Source organism: Vicia villosa, unplaced genomic scaffold, assembly GCF_029867415.1.
Source record: "Vicia villosa cultivar HV-30 ecotype Madison, WI unplaced genomic scaffold, Vvil1.0 ctg.001966F_1_1, whole genome shotgun sequence".
In the NCBI taxonomy this organism is placed as follows: domain Eukaryota; kingdom Viridiplantae; phylum Streptophyta; class Magnoliopsida; order Fabales; family Fabaceae; genus Vicia; species Vicia villosa.
Genome location: NW_026705794.1, coordinates 159,315 through 177,323, shown reverse-complemented (window position 1 = coordinate 177,323; position 18,009 = coordinate 159,315). Strand labels below are relative to the sequence as shown.

The window sequence follows — 18,009 nt, the reverse complement described above, 5'->3', positions numbered from 1 at the left end:
ATATAAAAAAATTTATAATATTTTAAAAAACGGTTTTGAAAAATCTATTTTAAAAAATACAAAAAAAAATCTATTTTTTTAAAACCGAAACAAACTGGCCTGAGTTGCATTTGCAATAGACAACACTTCAAAGTTCTACGTCTATTATAACATCATAGCTCACCAAATATTATACTACTACTTCATAAAATAAACAAAAAATCCAACCACAGATTTCATAAGTCAATCAAATAAATCACCACTTGAACAATTCTCATAACAAAAAAACCATTTGAATAACACAAATACTAGCAAATTTGATTCCATGAATGATGCCCCATTAAATTCATATTTATGGTACAGATATTAATAACAAAATGTTACATCCCTATAAAATTGACATAATTTGGTTTTAATCTATAGACTGAAAAAACACAACCTTTTGAATTTATAAGAACAAAACAATAAACAAATAAAACTTCTCTGAAGCCAAAATTAAATCATCTTAGTCTTTTCCATTTCTGATGAAAGAAATCACAACTGAGAGAAGTACTTGTCATGAAGTAACTCCGCCGCAGTGGCTCTCCTAGCTGGATCATAACAAATCAATTTTTTCACCAAGGAAACTTCATCATGCAGACGATTCGGCATGCATGCTTCAATACCAATAGGATTTTCCACCTTAGTAAAAGAAATTCTTCCATAATCAGGAAGTTTAGAACAACCATTCCAAGCTTCCTCATTGAGATTACCCAAAACACTAATGATTCTACTAATCTGATCTATATCACCTGTTCCAGGAAACAAAGGCTTCAAGGTAAACAACTCAGCAAAAACACATCCTAATGACCAGAGATCAACCTCCAAACCATAATTAGTCGATCCATAAAGCAGTTCCGGAGCTTTAAACCATCTTGTTCCAACACATGATGTGAGAAAACCAAGCTCTTCATACCCTCCTTCTTCATCTGCTTCATATGGCAAAGAATTCTTCCATACATCATCGTCATCGTCGTCATTGCTAATCGTGCATGTTGCAAGGCACGAGTTGTTACCGTCGTGCGTGTTTGTGTCCTTATCATCAGTATCATATGTATGACTCTTAATTTTCAGCTCATCTAATACTCTAAAATATTCCTCATGACTGATTCTTTCCTCCTCCTCTTGATTTTCAAATCCAGTCCGGTTTGAATTTTCTGATAAGGGAATAGCATCAAGAGCATATTGGGATGAACTTTCACTATTTGATGCATCAAATCCAGACTCCAAAAGTATCCTTGCCTGAAAAAGTATTCAAATTAAAACATAGCCAATCCAATGATTCATTAAAATTGCAACATTAAACTAATTCAAAAATTCATTCACGATTTTTTTGAAAACTTGATATCCGCCAACTAATTCACGGGGACCAATTCCACTGTCTATTTGCTGGGGTCCTATTTAAAGCCAGAGCAAAACAACTATGTATGGACTCGCAGGACCTAACAGAAGAATTGTTAGCACCTAACAGAATTCGAAGCCGAGACTTAGAAGAGCGCACTCTCAGGACCAAAGTGTTCACACACATCCTCCATAAAATTGCAACTTTAAGCTAATTCTACAAACTTGCAATAATCCATGATCAATCCATATCACATTACACAATCAAATTGCAAACAAAAAAATATCAATACAGTGATTCAAAGTAACAATCAAGCAAACAAACACACTCATAAAAATCCAAAAACAAAAATGAAGCAAAATTCAAAAAAATCAAAACTTTATCCACAAAACCTGTCCAAAATCTGCCAATTTGAGAACCCCATCATCCGAAACCAAAAAATTCTCCGGCTTCAAGTCTCTATGCACGATCATATTCCGATGACAAGCATGAACCCCACTAAGAATCTGCACCATCCACCCTTTAACCTCTCCAACAGCAAGACCCTCACTACCAGCCTCCTTAATCACAGTAGCGAGATCGGTCTTCAGAAACTCGAGAACGATCACAGCATCTTCATCTTCTCGCCAGAAGAACTCATGCATGAAGACAACGTTTTCGGAGCCCCGAAGAATCCGCAAAGCGTCGATTTCTCTCGACGCTGATTGGTGATCGTGAACTTCTTTAAGGGCTATGATTCTCCCGTCGGAGATTCGCCGGCCACGGTAGACGTCGGCGTAGGATCCGGATCCGATGTGTTCGAGGATTTCGTATTGGGATGTTATTTCGGGTCGGGTATGGATGCTCCAACTCTTTGCTGGAGGATCCATTTTCAAATACTAATTTCTAAATATTTAAAAAAAATAAAAATAAGAGAAGAAATTTGAGTTTTTGAAAAATGAAAATGGTGTGTGAATGAATGTTGATTTTTCTTTGGGTTTTCAACTCATTATGTTATTGCTGTCTTTCTTAGTGTCACTGACACCTTCTTCTATTTATTTGTTTAATATTTAATTTTTCTATTATAAATTTGGTAACGCAATAAATATTTGGTCAAAAGGTAATACATGAGTTTTTTCCTTTTCTCAAATTTTCTCTAAAAGAAGTGAAGTAAGCATGGTTCAAAATCCTATATAAATTAATTGAACTAAAATATTTTTTTTTGGATTCATTGAATTAGGTACGCTAGAATAGGTGCTCACATATAAGATTAACATTTCAATGTCAAAATAAATATAAAATAAGATGAGTGAATAAAACTTGAATTCAAAAGAACTTGAGAAATGATTAACATTTCAATGTCAAAATAAACATAAAATAAGATGAGTGAATAAAACTTAAATTCAAAAGAACTTGAGAAATGATACGCTTCACTTTTTATATACTAAGACAGTTACAACAACTTGCCAACCTTTCAGCGTAGAATGCGGAGATCCATCTGATGGATCTTGGATCGATATCACCTTCACTCTAGGCTAGAATAACATCCATGTTCTGTTCGTGATTTGGTGGATCATTCTACTCTCTAGGCCATAATTATCGGGCCTTCTAGTTAATTGCCTACGATTTTAAACAACTGCTTGATCTTGTCCCCAACGCTAGGGTGAGAATCCTAGGTGGTTCAAAAATTGCATAAGAATATACCATATCAGAAGGCATTAATTGAGTTGTCTTACCTTAGGAGGTTTGTGGCTTATTTGTTTTATAATTACCGAGTATTGAGACCAACATAGTGGTCAACTTATCGAACATAGATGCCTCATTCATATTTTTATCTTGTTGTAGGGATTCATGTGACTAAAATTTTAAACAATCATATTTGTTTTCCCTTTGCTTTGTCCCTCTAAACCATTTTTAACCTAGTATGCCACGAGCAAGATATCACAATGAAGAGATATGACCAATATCAATGCACATCTCCATTATCCCTTTATCAGCCAACTTGAACTTGTCTTCTTTCATGTCCCTTTGAATAACCATTTAAAAAACAACACAATTAAGTATTAATCGTCGAAAGGTTGTCAGAGTTTTTCCACTTGAAATACCTACTGTCTTTGATTTCCCCGAGTGTAGGGATTATATGACCAAATAATAGTCCAATATGTTTATCTTTAAGCAAATAATTAAATATTTAATCCACTTTTGTAACGTCAAAGGCATGTTACATTTTATCTTCAAACGAATTGATGCTCTTACCTTTACCATAATTTAGGGTAAAACACAAATAAAATTTTCTTTTCAATATAACTTCAAGTATATATATCATGGAAACACATCTCTATGGTGTTGGGTCATGAGAGGGCTCGGGGATCATCACATTAGACTTTAAAAGAAACTTCACAAGTGAGAGAGACACCACATATTAACCAAAAACTTTAAGGTACTGGGTTTATGGGTCTTCTTACTTATAAAATGTTCAACATTCACTTTTTCATCCGATGTGGATTCATACTCACACTTGATATACCAACAATCTTCCCATTAAGTGTGAGTCTATCCATTCTTTTTCGATACAAGGAGTCATAGTCGAACCAAACTCTAATACCATTGTTAGGTCATGAGAGGGTACGAGGATCATTACATCGAATTTTAGGAGCAACTACACAAGTGAGAGAGACACCACATATTAACCCAAAACCTTAAAATATTAAGTCTATGAGTCTTCTCACTTATAAAGTGTTCAACATTCACTTTTTCATCCGATGTAAAACTCATACTCACACTTAACATACCAATACATAGTTGCATAAGTTTATATAGAGTTTGGTGGGAGTGAAGAATATCAAAGAAACGATGGTCCTGTCAACGGCAAAGGGGAACAAATGTAATTTTATGGAACTCATTTTGATTCCCTCATTACACAATGAAATAAATCTCCTAACTTCCTTAAAAAGATAATAAAGTCGAAGGTCTTGTAACCTTTGAAAAGTTGCACCAATATATCCACAGTCCATCCACTTAAGAATTGACTTCCTATACACAGACATCTTCATGAGGCTAAGTTGAATTCTAAAATTCCTCTAGATTTTATTGACTATGAGATTAAGATCCAACTTCTCTTGTTAGTCAAATCTAACCTTGGTTTCAGTTGGCTAGCGCGACATATCATCTTGATGGACTTAGAAATCATGTAGAAATTTGTAGAAATTGAATCTGAACCGAAGGTTTTCCCATGACTGTTCTTGGTTAATTCAAAATCCCACACAATATACACAATAGCATTATAAAAGGCATTGCGTTCTTATCAAATTTTATTGTTATACTTCAAATTTAACTTATTTTGATTGATAATTTTCTTTTCTATTCAAATGGGTTAAAATTATTTTTAATATCTCATAACTTATAAAGTACCACATTCGACACTAAAATTCCTATAACACAAATTCACAATTAAAGAGTCTAAAATCTAAAATAACACACTTTATTTTAAAGATGAATAACAAGCATCCATGTAAGTTTCAACCATAAAGCAAACAATACACAACACACATTAAAATTAAAGCAACATTAATAGGTAGTAGTAATAAATAACATTTTATAGCCATATCAAACACATTCATCATAGTGCTTTTAGGATCTTCTCAGCACCAGAAATGGTGAATTCTGCTCCACTTTCAATATTTGCAACTTTCACTTTGAGATTTTCTATCAATAGAGCAAACCTTTTAGAACGAGCACCAAGTCCTCCCTCACTTAAATCAAGCTCAACCCCAAGAGCATTTGAGTACTTGGCTGAACCATCAGCAAGAAACTTCACATGCTTGTTATCTTGGTATGTTTTGGCCCATGCATTCATCACATAAGGATCATTCACTATAAAAAAATTAAAAATGTTATTAGTTCAATCTCAAATTATTTATCTACCATTCAAATTAAAACTCTTTTTTAATAAATTATAAAACACAAACACCTCTAGAATTAGAAGGCCACATTGTCCGATATTTATATAACACTACTACGACATATTCCTTAAACCAACATTAACATCCATATAACGATCATATGACACGTATCAGACAACTCAGATAACTATTTTTTTTCTCAATATATTTTATAAAAGGGTTAAAGATGTCTTGAAGTCATATTAAAATATTTGTAATTTTTTATTAATTGATTATATAACTGTGTCGATCCATATGTTTTTTATATTAATAGGATTGACATGTTCATATCCGTGTCATGAATATATGTATATTTATAGTAACTTTTTGGTAAGAAAGACAATTATTTCAATTAAAAATTTCATAAATTAGAAGTTAGTCCAATGGTATGATAAAACAAATTATATGAAGGACAAAGAATAAAAAGAAATATAATATTTGGTTCATACCACTTATACATATCAATTCATCCACACCCTTTCTTTTGAACTCTTCTGCTCCATCAATAAAATCAGGAACATGTTTCAAACTGTTCAACATAGACAAATGGAAAAGAAGTTAAATAATAAAAATAAATCTTCTAATAATATTTAAATTTTCTAGTGTTTCAAATGACTTGCATTTCAAGGAACAATAAACATATGCACCTGCAAGTTGGAGTGAAGGCACCAGGAACAGCAAAGAGGATGACCTTCTTGTTAGCAGCAAGAGAATGAATGCAGATGGTTTGTACATTGTTGTCATTGTCCAAGTAGGAAAGAATGCCATCTGGGATAGTATCTCCCACTGCAATTGGAGCCATTATTAATGAAGAATTATGAGTGAGAAGAAAATGAAGGCAAGGATGGTTATATATATATATATATATATATATATATATATATATATATATATATATATATATATATATATATATATATATATACTCCCTCCGTCCCAAATTATAAGAGAAAAAGACAAAATCACGCTTATTAAGAAAAGTAAAAACACATTTATTTGACTTATAATTTTCTTGAAATAAAGTGCTTTGGAAAATTATAAAAAAATTCTAATTGGTTGTAAGTTATGGAAATGATGAGAGAGAATGTAAGTTAAATGCAATTTGCATTTAATTTTATCTTGAAAGAAATGAAAGATGATTTTTTCTCTTATATTTTGGGACAAGAAAAATGCATTTTTTTCTCTTATATTTTGGGACGGAGGGAGTATATATATATATATATATATATATATATATATATATATATATATATATATATATATATATATATATAAATTGATTGTTTAATAAATCTAAAAAATATGGTGGCATTTGAAACAAATGTTGCCTATAGGACCTCATTCATGTGATTGCAACTACATATTGTGTTAATACAGAAGAAGAAAGCCACGTGTAACTCTCCATGCTCAACTAACTTTCAAATAGTTAGTTAGTTAGTTTAAGAGTTAGTTAGTTAGTTATAGTGTTGGTTAGTTAGTTACCCTACCTTTACTCTAGCTAGCTATATAACACTTGTTGTAATCAGTATTGAAACTTGAGATTGTTAACACGAGTTTCACTATTACACTTCTTCTTCTTCTTTTCTAAAGCATACAGTTCTGCACTTTTATGCATTCATCAATGGCTATTATGGAGTTTTACATGCATGAGCTCGTATGTTCACATGGTATCATCGTCTTGTGATCCAATCTTTCCGCTGCGTTTTCACTCGGTTTTCAATCTCCTTCCTTTCTCTCTTTCTTTCTTTCACCTTTTGCTTCAGCTTTTCTCATCATGTCTTCAACCTCTGAGGGTAGTGTTTGTAACATCCCGATTTTTATTAATATTTTTATTAATTATATTAGTAATTATATTGTTTGGTGTTTTTAATAATAACTTATTTATTTAGTTATTATGTGATATAATAATTATTTAAGTATTTAATTATGTGAGTGTTTGTGTTGTTTGACTTAATTGAGTTATTAGAGAGATATAACTAAATGGGCCTAAGTGATAGAAACATAATGGATGGATTGATGGGTTAAGCCCAATTGACATAAGTGAGATAGTAAGAGAAGGTTAGGGTTTTAGAGGTTACTATTTTCATTTGGGGGAAAAGATAGGAAGAAGAGAAAAGAGGCAAAAGGGAAGAAAACAATGGTGGAAGAGAAAAGCTAGAAGAAACCCCATTTTCGCAGCAAGTTTCAGCATTGAGTCACCTTAGCAAAACGGATGTATCTCTCAATCCAACCGTTGGATCGTCGCGTGTTTTTGACACAACGTTCCTGACTCATAGAGGTAAGTTCTGACCGGAGCGATTTTGATTTTGAGGGTTTTAAGTTCGTCTGATAAGCTAATTTCCGAACTGGTTTTTAGGTGTGTCTCCAAATTATGTTTGAAGGATTTATTTTGGAGAGAAACTTAGAGCTATGGTGAAAGAGTTCATATTTGCCAAGGTAAGGGTGGAGTTCTTTCATGCTAAAGGGTTGTATGATAGTATGTTATAGTGGGTTTAATTCTATACTTTGATATCCATGTTCTTCTATGTTGCAATTTTGGGTATTTGATGATTGTTGAAATGTGATGATATAAATGTGATAAGTTGTGTGCAATTGATAATCTATGTGTATTAGATTGTTATATTTGTTGTGAGTAAACCATTGATAGTTAAATAATGGGTTTTGTAATAGAATTGGAAAATAATGGAATAGAAATATAATAGTTGAATTGAAATTAATATAGTTTAATTATTAATTGGATAGTTAAATTATTAGTTGAATTGATTCCAATAAGTCTATGTGATTGGAATATACTTGAACTTGGACCAATTATTCGGTTTATCGGTAAATTACGGTATTTTGAGAAATTGTTTGTAATTGTGTTTTGGCTTGAATATGTATGTTGAGAAATATATATTGTCATGCCAATGATGTTGTTTTGATATTGATTCTTTATGGTTAGTTGGTTAGCATTAATTCTAATGACTAATTGCTTGATGTTGAAAATGTGTGTTCATGTATAATTGACAAAAATGAGAATTAACATGAGATAGTATGATTACTATTGTTAATTGGATTGTGTGAATCGTAATTGATTAATTGGCCTCTCATATGTGAATGATGTGTGTGTGTGTTGTAAATGTTGTGTACAATTGGTGGATAATTCATAGAGTTGAATTATTGTGATATGTGGAAAGTTAAGATGGTAGAGATGATCTTAATTGCATATATTTGTGAGATTGTACATACATTCATATCATAGTGTGCCTTGAAACATAGGTGGAATTGCTTTGAAACACAAGCGTGGCTTGGATTCTAGAGTGAATCGGAAAGCGGTAAACTATATGTTTACATTTGGTGGCTTTGGTCTTGTCCGGATCTGAAGCGTGGCTAGATTCTATATGAATCGGAAGCGGTGGAACTTTGGGTCCATATTGGGTACCACATGCATAGAGTCACATGTCTTGCATTGAGTTACATTGGAGTTATGTGATGTTTGAATATATGTAATTATGTGATTAGGTGATTGTTATGTGTGCATGAGATGTGATAATTAAATTTGGTGATGTTTGATACATGATTTTGGTGATATATGTAAATGAAACGTATATGATGAGAATGCAAATATATATATATATGTATTAATGATATATGTATATATGTGGAATATATGAACCATGTTTTGCCATTGTTGATAGTTGTATTAATTTACGTTGTGATTATGAAGTATATGTTATTATGTGCTTGAATGACATACTTGTAAACTTGAATACATTGTTATAGTTGATAGTTAACATTATTGTTGTGATGCAAATTGCTTATATTGAGAAGTGGTGAATTGTGTATGATTTTATCTTTGCTATATGTATTATCATACTTTCCTTTATAATGTTTGATATCTCACCCCTTCTGCTGATGTTTCCCCTACCATGGGAAATGGGCAGGTACTCAAGTATAGCTGTGGAAGTTTATAGATTCATCGTGTCTGGTTGGTGTGTCGCTCTGATACGTAGCACTCGGGGGTTGTATATATTGTTGTTTCTATGTTGTTCATGTTTTAGTTGTTGAGTTCCAAATTGGATAATGAGAAGTACTATGATGTTTGAAGTTGTTTCCGATTAAATAAGATGATTTGTTTATAAATTCGAATGTTATGATTCCGCTGCATATTACTATGAAGTTGGTTTGTCTAAGAGCTGTTATAAGTTGTTTTGTGCTTCTCTGAGATTAAAGTGCTATGTATCTGTTTATGAGTTGTTTATAGGAAGTAAATGTGATATCCCAAATGCATTGTTGATAGTTTTTAAAATACTCTTATTTCTCGCATGATATTTTTGGGTAGAATTTGGGGTGTTACATTAGTGGTATCAGAGCAGGTCGGTCCGTCCGGCCAAGTTGTCGAGTCAGTTGAGTTGTGTGACAGTTGAATGATGTTAGTGTTTTATTCCTTAGTACGCGACATGTGTGTGAAACACTGTTGGTACTTGTTCGTTTTGTTGCAGGGTTAGTTTGAGCGAAGTAGGGAAGAAGCTGTGCTTCTTGGATATGTTTCAGTTGTAAGTTATTGGTGCAATATATTTCTTAAGGAGACAGAGCAAGCAATGTAGAAGTTTGTTGGTTTCCGAATTCGAAGGTAACATGGATTTAAGATTTTGGTTGTTTAATAAGTCGGAACGTCTTGGAATAAGGACAATTGTTATAAGATGGAATTTAGGAAGTTGTCATATTCAGCATTATTGGTGGACTGTGAAGTTATCAGTTTAAGTAACCGTTGCGTAGGATGTTGACGTAAGAATAATTATTAAGCGACGAATTACGATAGACCTTGTCAAGGGATCCTTGGCAAGAGATTGGAAAAGTTGTCGAAGTTGTTGGAACGTTCAAGTCGGAGTTAGAAATGCGAAGGGACGAGTATGATTCCAAGAATAAAAAGTGTTGATAGTGGTCTAAAGGAATTATGTTCAAATGTTATCACAAGGTGTGTGTTAGCATGTTCAGATGATTTTGGGAGTTAATGAAGTATGGTATTTTTGGTGACGTAAAGGATTCTATTGCAGTTAAGTAACGATGGTTTACGCTACCATTATGGTTGTCGGCTATTGTTATACCCCAAAATTTGCCCACTTCTTTTTTCAGGAAAGTTTCAATATGAAAACTAAGAGTCTCATATAAACATGGATTTTTTCAAAATATCCTGACATATGAAGAACTTGGTTTTCAGAATTTTTCTTACACAGTAACTTGGCTTACAGTGGAATTTATTCTTACGCAAACGCCAAATACTGTTCTTTACCTCACAAATACTATTTATTTATTTTACAGATAAATAGTACTAACACAGTTCATGCAGGGTTAAATCTTTTTGCAGGCGCAAAAGCAGGAAACTCACACTGTACTGGTAACAATTGTTTTTGTTTTCCCACTAACTTTTGTGCTATATTCCATTATTTTCAAAATCTTTTCAAATCTATCCTTTCAAATTCAAATCTCAACTTTATTCTATCCATCTCTCTTTTCCCAACAATACCTTACACTTTCTTTCAAATCTCACTACCACTCAAATTTTCCTTTTGTACGGAATCACGCTATTCCCCAACGTCTCTTTCCTTCTTTCCATTCTATAAATACCTCTCATTTTCTTTCATAAAATCTCACATCAAATTCCAATTCATCTTTCAAATTCCTACCTCATATCTATCTTCTCTTCTTCCCTGACAAGAATGGCAAAGTGGATAGAGACACTGTTTCTTACAGTCATCACCATTGCTACGGTGATCATGACTTTCTTCTGCCTGCATAGTCCTGAGGAGTGTGGACCTGCAATGGTTATGCTCCCAATCATCTACATGTTATTGATCATAGCATGGTTCATCAACCGTCATTTTTAAAGTTTGCCGTGTTTCTTATTTTCTTAAACGTACCGTCTATTCGTCGTACTGTTCAATAGTATGTAATATTTATACTGTCAGTATTAAATGTTGTACTATTTGTCATAATATTGCTTAATTACTAAGATAATATTTTGTGTGTTTCTGCCAGTCAAATATTTCTATTTCTGTGCATTTAACAATTTTCAGGTTATTATCGGTAATTTTACCCGCATACTGTAAATATCTGTTATTATGTTTCTGTTTTCTAACAAGTCATGTAAATAAATTTTTCATGCTTCACATATAACAAAAACAAAAATAACAACAAAAAAAGAAAATTAACTTTGACAGTTGATTTTTTTCACTTTAACTGCTGCTTCAGTACACGAACAGTCGGTTGACAGACAAACTGCAGACAGTACAATTCACAGTGATTTGTACAATCAATCAAATCAATCATTCACAATTCAAATTTCCAAGATTTTTGTGTTAGAAGTCTTCTGAATATCACATGATTAGCAGAAACTCAGCACTGCACAAAAATCAGGTACGCTTAACTGCCTCCTATACAGACAGTCCCTAATCAGGGTTTTTCTTGTTTTAACAGGAGCAACAAGTTTTTGAGAGCTCAAATGGATTTCATATACATCCATACATCTCAAAGTACCATCATACAAATTTTCAAACTTCAATTCACTCAGACGCACCGTCAGCAGCTCAAACAGTCAACAGACGACCCGTTTGACCAGAAAAGTCAACTGACAGTCAAAAATGAAATTTTTTGTCAAAGTCCATATTTTGTCAAAGGATTCAACATTTGATCATTGGATGATCATAATTCATCAAGGAAAGATCAAAAATCAACAAAACCCTAAGATTCAAAATTAGGGTTTTTGCCTGAAAAGTCAACTCAACTTTGACTGATCATAACTCTCTCATCCTTCATCCAAAAAATTCAAACCAAAGCTTGTTTTGAAGGAAATTCAATTATCTTTCAAATGCCATTGATCCCATGGTCATTGGATTCACCATTTGAAAAATATGACCAAAGACATTACAGGTCATTTTCAAAGTCAACAAAAAGACACTTTTTTCAAAAGGACACACAAGGAGCTTCAAAAATCATTTTGACATGAGACCAAAGACATTGGTTAGAGGACTCTTTGAGGTTTCTAAAAAGTGCAAGATCTCCTTCATATGACAAAAATTGAAGGATTTACACCTTGTTGAAGTTGGCTAAATTTTGGGAAAATGCATGAAATCAACATTGCTCAAAAATGTTTTTTTTCCAAAATGAGTCCAAGTTTTTATGGTCCAAACATCTTTGCCATGTTACTATGGGCCTCCCACGACCAAGACAAAGCCCACATCTATATTATCCATTTTTGACATAATTTTATCTTATTTTAAGATTAAAATTAAAGGAAATTGCATGGATAATTGATGGCTTGATCTCCAAGTATGACACACCTCCAAAGTCTTCATTTTTCTGCAGAAAATTGATGCCCAAGGCAAGAGCATTGAATGGAGTCAAGGCTTAGTCAAAATTCAAGGTTTTTTAAATATTAAAAAACCAAACTTTCAACAAAGACAACAAAGCTTCTTGCTTCACTTCCAAGCAGCCTTTGGGCTATAAAAGGAGCTCTTCTACATCCACAATAAAGGGGGGACACGAAGAGAGCAAGAGTATAGCAAGAAATCTCACAAAAATTCTCAAAATTTCCATATACTTTGTAATTTTCGAATTCCATATTCCAGCTACTATCAATACAAAATAATCATCCTATTACTCTTGTATAACATCATAGGTAAGGATTGACTCATAACATGTGATTGAAACAACCTTAAACGTGCTCACGATCATCTTCATGTTCATAGCCATGTAGCTTTCGTTTTCATATGTATGCTTAACTATAATACAAACTAATCATTTCAATGGGTTAATAACATGATATAGAGGTGATCCAACGTATCACATGTGAGCCATACACCCTAGAGCATCGTATGCCATTTTTAAACTCTAAAGATGTAAAGCTTTCGTTTTCATAGATAGAGTGGGTTTCAATCAAAACTAACACCACCAATGAACTCAGAGCATCCTAATTAGTGGATCTGGGTTGCTTTTATTGTTTGGAACTAACGTCTTTGCAGGTTTCTAAAAGTATGGAAAAAGCAAAGAAAATCCGCAGGTAATGTTGCAGCTAAATCCGCAGCTAAATCCATAGGTAAAAGGTTGAAGAAGATGAATAGTATGTTGGAGAGTTTGACCATCACGCGTGGCACTTCTGGCGCCTCTCATTCGCCAGTCAACCATTCTTCACATCCACGCGTGCATAGTGGGGCCCAGCTGACTTATCAAAAGTCTTGGTGATCCCACGTGATCACTTCCATCTATGCCTACCATGTTCCATGCAATCTGAGCCTTTGATCTCCACTAACCCTCAATCCAACGCACCAGACAAGTGATCCACACCATGCACCTTCACTTATTTTCACACACGATAAGTATCTCTTTTATTTTCTATTTTTTATTTTAATTTTCTTTACAAAATTAATTAAAAATAGTTAAAAAATCCCAAAAATTCAACAAAAAATATTTTAAACTTCTAAAATAATTAATTATTTTCTGAAACAAAAATATTTTATTTTTCTTCAAAATTTCAATATTTTCCATAATTAATTAGTATGTATTTATATATTTGCTTATTAATTATTTTAATTAGTCAAAAAATCATAAAAAAAATTGTTCTTTATATCAAATATTGTTTATATATCATAAACTAATTTTGTACATATTTAGGATAATTTTCTCTTTAAGCATTAATTATTTGTGTAATTATTTATATAATTATGTTTTAATTAACTTAAAAAATCCAAAAACAAATTTCAAAAATTCCAAAAAAAATTAGTTTTGTTCTAAAATCAATTAACAAACATTTTGTACATATTTTTAAACTTATTTGCTAGGTTTAATCATATTTCCATCTTTTCTTTATTTTAAATTAATTAATAATGCATTAATTATATTTAAAATAAATCACAAAAATACAAAAATATGCCTTTTATTTCTTGCAATTTAAAATTCCTAGATAAATGTATAGGATGTCAAATTCATGTAAATAGGCTAGTTTACATTTCCCGCAAAATCGATGTAATAGCGTAGATTTACTTTCCGCACTTTACATTTCTGCATTTTAATTTCCAGCACACATATAAACTGCGTGTATGTCAAAGATAAAACTGAATCGTTAGATCACTAACTTCAAAGATAAATATCTGAATCCAATCACAATCACATTTGCACCTCTTAGGGTAATCCCTTGTCACTCTTTTCAAAATCAAAGTTACATTTCTACTGTTTCGAGTACAAAATCGAACCTTTTGTTTATATCCGACGAATGGATAGATTTTTAAAGGGAACAAGGATAAAGACCTCCTAACTCAGGGTAGACCTCCTAGTTTGCTTGCTCAAAATCAAAACAAACAAAATTCTCATACACTGTTGTTTTTTTAAAACGAATTTTCCAAAAGACAATATTTTGTATACATCCAAACACGGATCATTACAAAATTAACGATCTTTTCAAAACATCTTTCGAAAGATAAACAAGCATTTGTATATATCCGCACAAGGATCATTACAAATTCTATTTGCAAAGGTATTTCAAAAACACAGGTAAAGCATTCCGAATCAATTGAAAAGTAAAGCAAATGAGCTAAGCAAACTAAAGAGCCCATGGATAACCATGGATACAAAGGGTGCTAACACCTTCCCTTTGTATAACCTACCCCCTTACCCAGAATCTCTCAAAGGTCTTTTTTCTGTTTCTTTTATAAACCTTTCCTTCATTGGATAAAATAAAAGGTCGGTGGCGACTCTGTAAACTTTTTCAAAAGTGACGCGAAAGCGTCCGATCGACAAAAAAGGAGTCAGTTCACGTATCCCACACCACGGAGGGGTATGGCCCGAAAGGACGGTCCACAGCTATCTATTGACAAATTGAGGAACTGATCACCCTTAATCTCTTGTTGATAGTAGACGGAATCGTATTGGAATGAGATAGACTTGTCTTACCAGCTTGATAATATTGGAAGTGAATAAGTCTGTGCAAGATGGTGCGATGTTGTTTAGGTTGTTTGCAACTTTGGATGTTCATGAGGAAATAACGATTGGGGGATTATCGATAGTTGGCGCATTTGCATAAGTGTTTCCTGAAGATGTAAGTGATTTACCGTCAGAAAGAAAAGTTGAGTTTTCGATCGATTTAGTTCCTGGAACTAGTCTTGTATCGAGGACTCCATATAGGATGTCTGCTTATGATGTTGAAAGACTTGAAGAGTCAACTTGAAGATTTGTTTGAGGAGAGGTTGATTCGTTCGAGTGTGTCGTCTAGAGGTGCATATGTTTTTGTTGGTTAAGAAGAAGGAAGGTTTTGCAAGGCTTTGTGTTGAAACAAAAAGGACAAGTTGTAGCTTATGCTCCAAAGCAACTTAAGGTTCATGAGAGAAATTATCTGACGCAAGATTTTGAGTTGGCCGCCGTTGTTTTTGTTTTAAAACTTTGAAGGCAATACTTATTTGGATCGAGATTCGATGTGTATAGTGACTACAAGAGTTTGAAGTATTTGCTTGATCAGAAAGAGTTGAATATGAGACAGAGAAGGTGGTTGGAGTTCTTGAAGGACTAGGATTTTGCTTTGAATTATCATCCGGGAAAAGCGAACGTTGTAGCCAATGCATTGAGTAGGAAATAATTGCATATGTATATGTTGATGATTCAAGAATTGGAATTGTTGGAATAATTTCGAGATTTGAGTTTGGTATGTTGAAGCTTACTTGTGGTATTCTTGATGAGATTAGAGAAGGTCAGAAATCGGATTTGAAATTGGTTGACAAGATGAAATTGATTGATTGAGGATAAGGTGATAATTTTCGGATTGACGAGAACGGTGTCATGAGATGTCGTGATTGAATTTGTATTCCAGATGTTTCGGATTTGAAAAAGAGAATTTTTGGGATGAAGGGCATCAAAGTGGTTGAGTAATTATCCTGGTGCTACTAAGATGTATCAAGACTTGAGAAAGTTATTTTTGTGGCGAGGTATGAAGAAGGATATTGCGGAATTTGTGTATTCGTGTTTGACTTGTCAGAAGTCAAAGATTGAACATCAGAAACCGTCTGGTTTGATGCAACCGTTGTCCATTCCTGAGTGGAAGTGGGATAGCATTTCTATGGATTTGTTTTGGGTTTTTTCTAGGAAATCGATTAATTGTGAGGCAATTTGGGTCATTGTAGATGGATTGACGAATTTTGCTCACTCTATTCCGATAAGCAGGGATTATCCGATGGAGAGACTTGCAAAGTTGTATTTTGAAAAGATTGTGAGTTGGCATGGTATTCCATCGAGTGTTGTTTCTGATAGAGATCCGAAGTTTACTTCTAGATTTTGGAAAGTTTTGTAGAGTACTTTGATTATTAAGTTGTGTTTGAGTTTTGTTTATCATCCGCAAGCTGATGGTCAAACGGAGAAGACGATTCAGTAACTTGAGGATCTTTTGAGAGCTTGTATTTTGAAGCTTTGTATGGTCGAAGGTGTGGAATGCCTTTGGGTTCGTGTGATTCTGGGGAGAGTAAGTGTAGTTTTGGAGATGAGATGGTTGTGTCGATGGTATTTTCGAGGACGAAAATATTCTAAGTGAGGGAGAGTTGTAACATCCCGATTTTTATTAATATTTTTATTAATTATATTAGTAATTATATTGTTTGGTGTTTTTAATAATAACTTATTTATTTAGTTATTATGTGATATAATAATTATTTAAGTATTTAATTATGTGAGTGTTTGTGTTGTTTGACTTAATTGAGTTATTAGAAAGATATAACTAAATGGGCCTAAGTGATAGAAACATAATGGATGGATTGATGGGTTAAGCCCAATTGACATAAGTGAGATAGTAAGAGAAGGTTAGGGTTTTAGAGGTTACTATTTTCATTTGGGGGAAAAGATAGGAAGAAGAGAAAAGAGGCAAAAGGGAAGAAAACAATGGTGGAAGAGAAAAGCTAGAAGAAACCTCATTTTCGCAGCAAGTTTCAGCATTGAGTCACCTTAGCAAAACGGATGTATCTCTCAATCCAACCGTTGGATCGTCGCGTGTTTTTGACACAACGTTCCTGACTCATAGAGGTAAGTTCTGACCGGAGCGATTTTGATTTTGAGGGTTTTAAGTTCGTCTGATAAGCTAATTTCCGAACTGGTTTTTAGGTGTGTCTCCAAATTATGTTTGAAGGATTTATTTTGGAGAGAAACTTAGAGCTATGGTGAAAGAGTTCATATTTGCCAAGGTAAGGGTGGGGTTCTTTCATGCTAAAGGGTTGTATGATAGTATGTTATAGTGGGTTTAATTCTATACTTTGATATCCATGTTCTTCTATGTTGCAATTTTGGGTATTTGATGATTGTTGAAATGTGATGATATAAATGTGATAAGTTGTGTGCAATTGATAATCTATGTGTATTAGATTGTTATATTTGTTGTGAGTAAACCATTGATAGTTAAATAATGGGTTTTGTAATAGAATTGGAAAATAATGGAATAGAAATATAATAGTTGAATTGAAATTAATATAGTTTAATTATTAATTGGATAGTTAAATTATTAGTTGAATTGATTCCAATAAGTCTATGTGATTGGAATATACTTGAACTTGGACCAATTATTCGGTTTATCGGTAAATTACGGTATTTTGAGAAATTGTTTGTAATTGTGTTTTGGCTTGAATATGTATGTTGAGAAATATATATTGTCATGCCAATGATGTTGTTTTGATATTGATTCTTTATGGTTAGTTGGTTAGCATTAATTCTAATGACTAATTGCTT

At 33.0% G+C, this 18,009-nt stretch overlaps 2 protein-coding genes across 2 annotated transcripts; both read right to left on the bottom strand.

Annotated features, from left to right (window-relative positions):
- Positions 1-276: 276 nt before the first annotated feature.
- Positions 277-2,366, bottom strand: LOC131637299 (cyclin-dependent kinase F-1-like). Its single transcript, XM_058907880.1, has 2 exons — positions 1,753-2,366; positions 277-1,260 (listed from the first exon to the last, which is right to left on the bottom strand). Exons 1-2 carry the CDS (start codon positions 2,227-2,229, stop codon positions 514-516), a joined length of 1,224 nt encoding a protein of 407 aa, XP_058763863.1. The 5' UTR covers positions 2,230-2,366; the 3' UTR covers positions 277-513.
- A 2,555-nt stretch (positions 2,367-4,921) lies between these two features.
- Positions 4,922-6,102, bottom strand: LOC131637329 (peroxiredoxin-2B-like). Its single transcript, XM_058907926.1, has 3 exons — positions 5,928-6,102; positions 5,730-5,809; positions 4,922-5,212 (listed from the first exon to the last, which is right to left on the bottom strand). The coding sequence occupies exons 1-3, from the start codon at positions 6,080-6,082 to the stop codon at positions 4,959-4,961; spliced, it is 489 nt and encodes a 162-aa protein (XP_058763909.1). The 5' UTR covers positions 6,083-6,102; the 3' UTR covers positions 4,922-4,958.
- Between the last annotated feature and the right edge of the window lie 11,907 nt (positions 6,103-18,009).

What these genes read in the sequence shown, in the direction of transcription:
- LOC131637299 (XM_058907880.1), bottom strand. Translation starts at nt 2,229, where the DNA reads ATGGATCCTCCAGCAAAGAGTTGGAGCATCCATACCCGACCCGAAATA. An exon ending in AATTGGCAGATTTTGGACAG is followed by an intron (nt 1,261 to 1,752) that starts GTTTTGTGGATA and finishes ATACTTTTTCAG; the next exon opens with GCAAGGATACTTTTGGAGTC.
- LOC131637329 (XM_058907926.1), bottom strand. Translation starts at nt 6,082, where the DNA reads ATGGCTCCAATTGCAGTGGGAGATACTATCCCAGATGGCATTCTTTCC. An exon ending in GCCTTCACTCCAACTTGCAG is followed by an intron (nt 5,810 to 5,927) that starts GTGCATATGTTT and finishes TATGTTGAACAG; the next exon opens with TTTGAAACATGTTCCTGATT. An exon ending in TGAATTGATATGTATAAGTG is followed by an intron (nt 5,213 to 5,729) that starts GTATGAACCAAA and finishes ATTTTTTTATAG; the next exon opens with TGAATGATCCTTATGTGATG.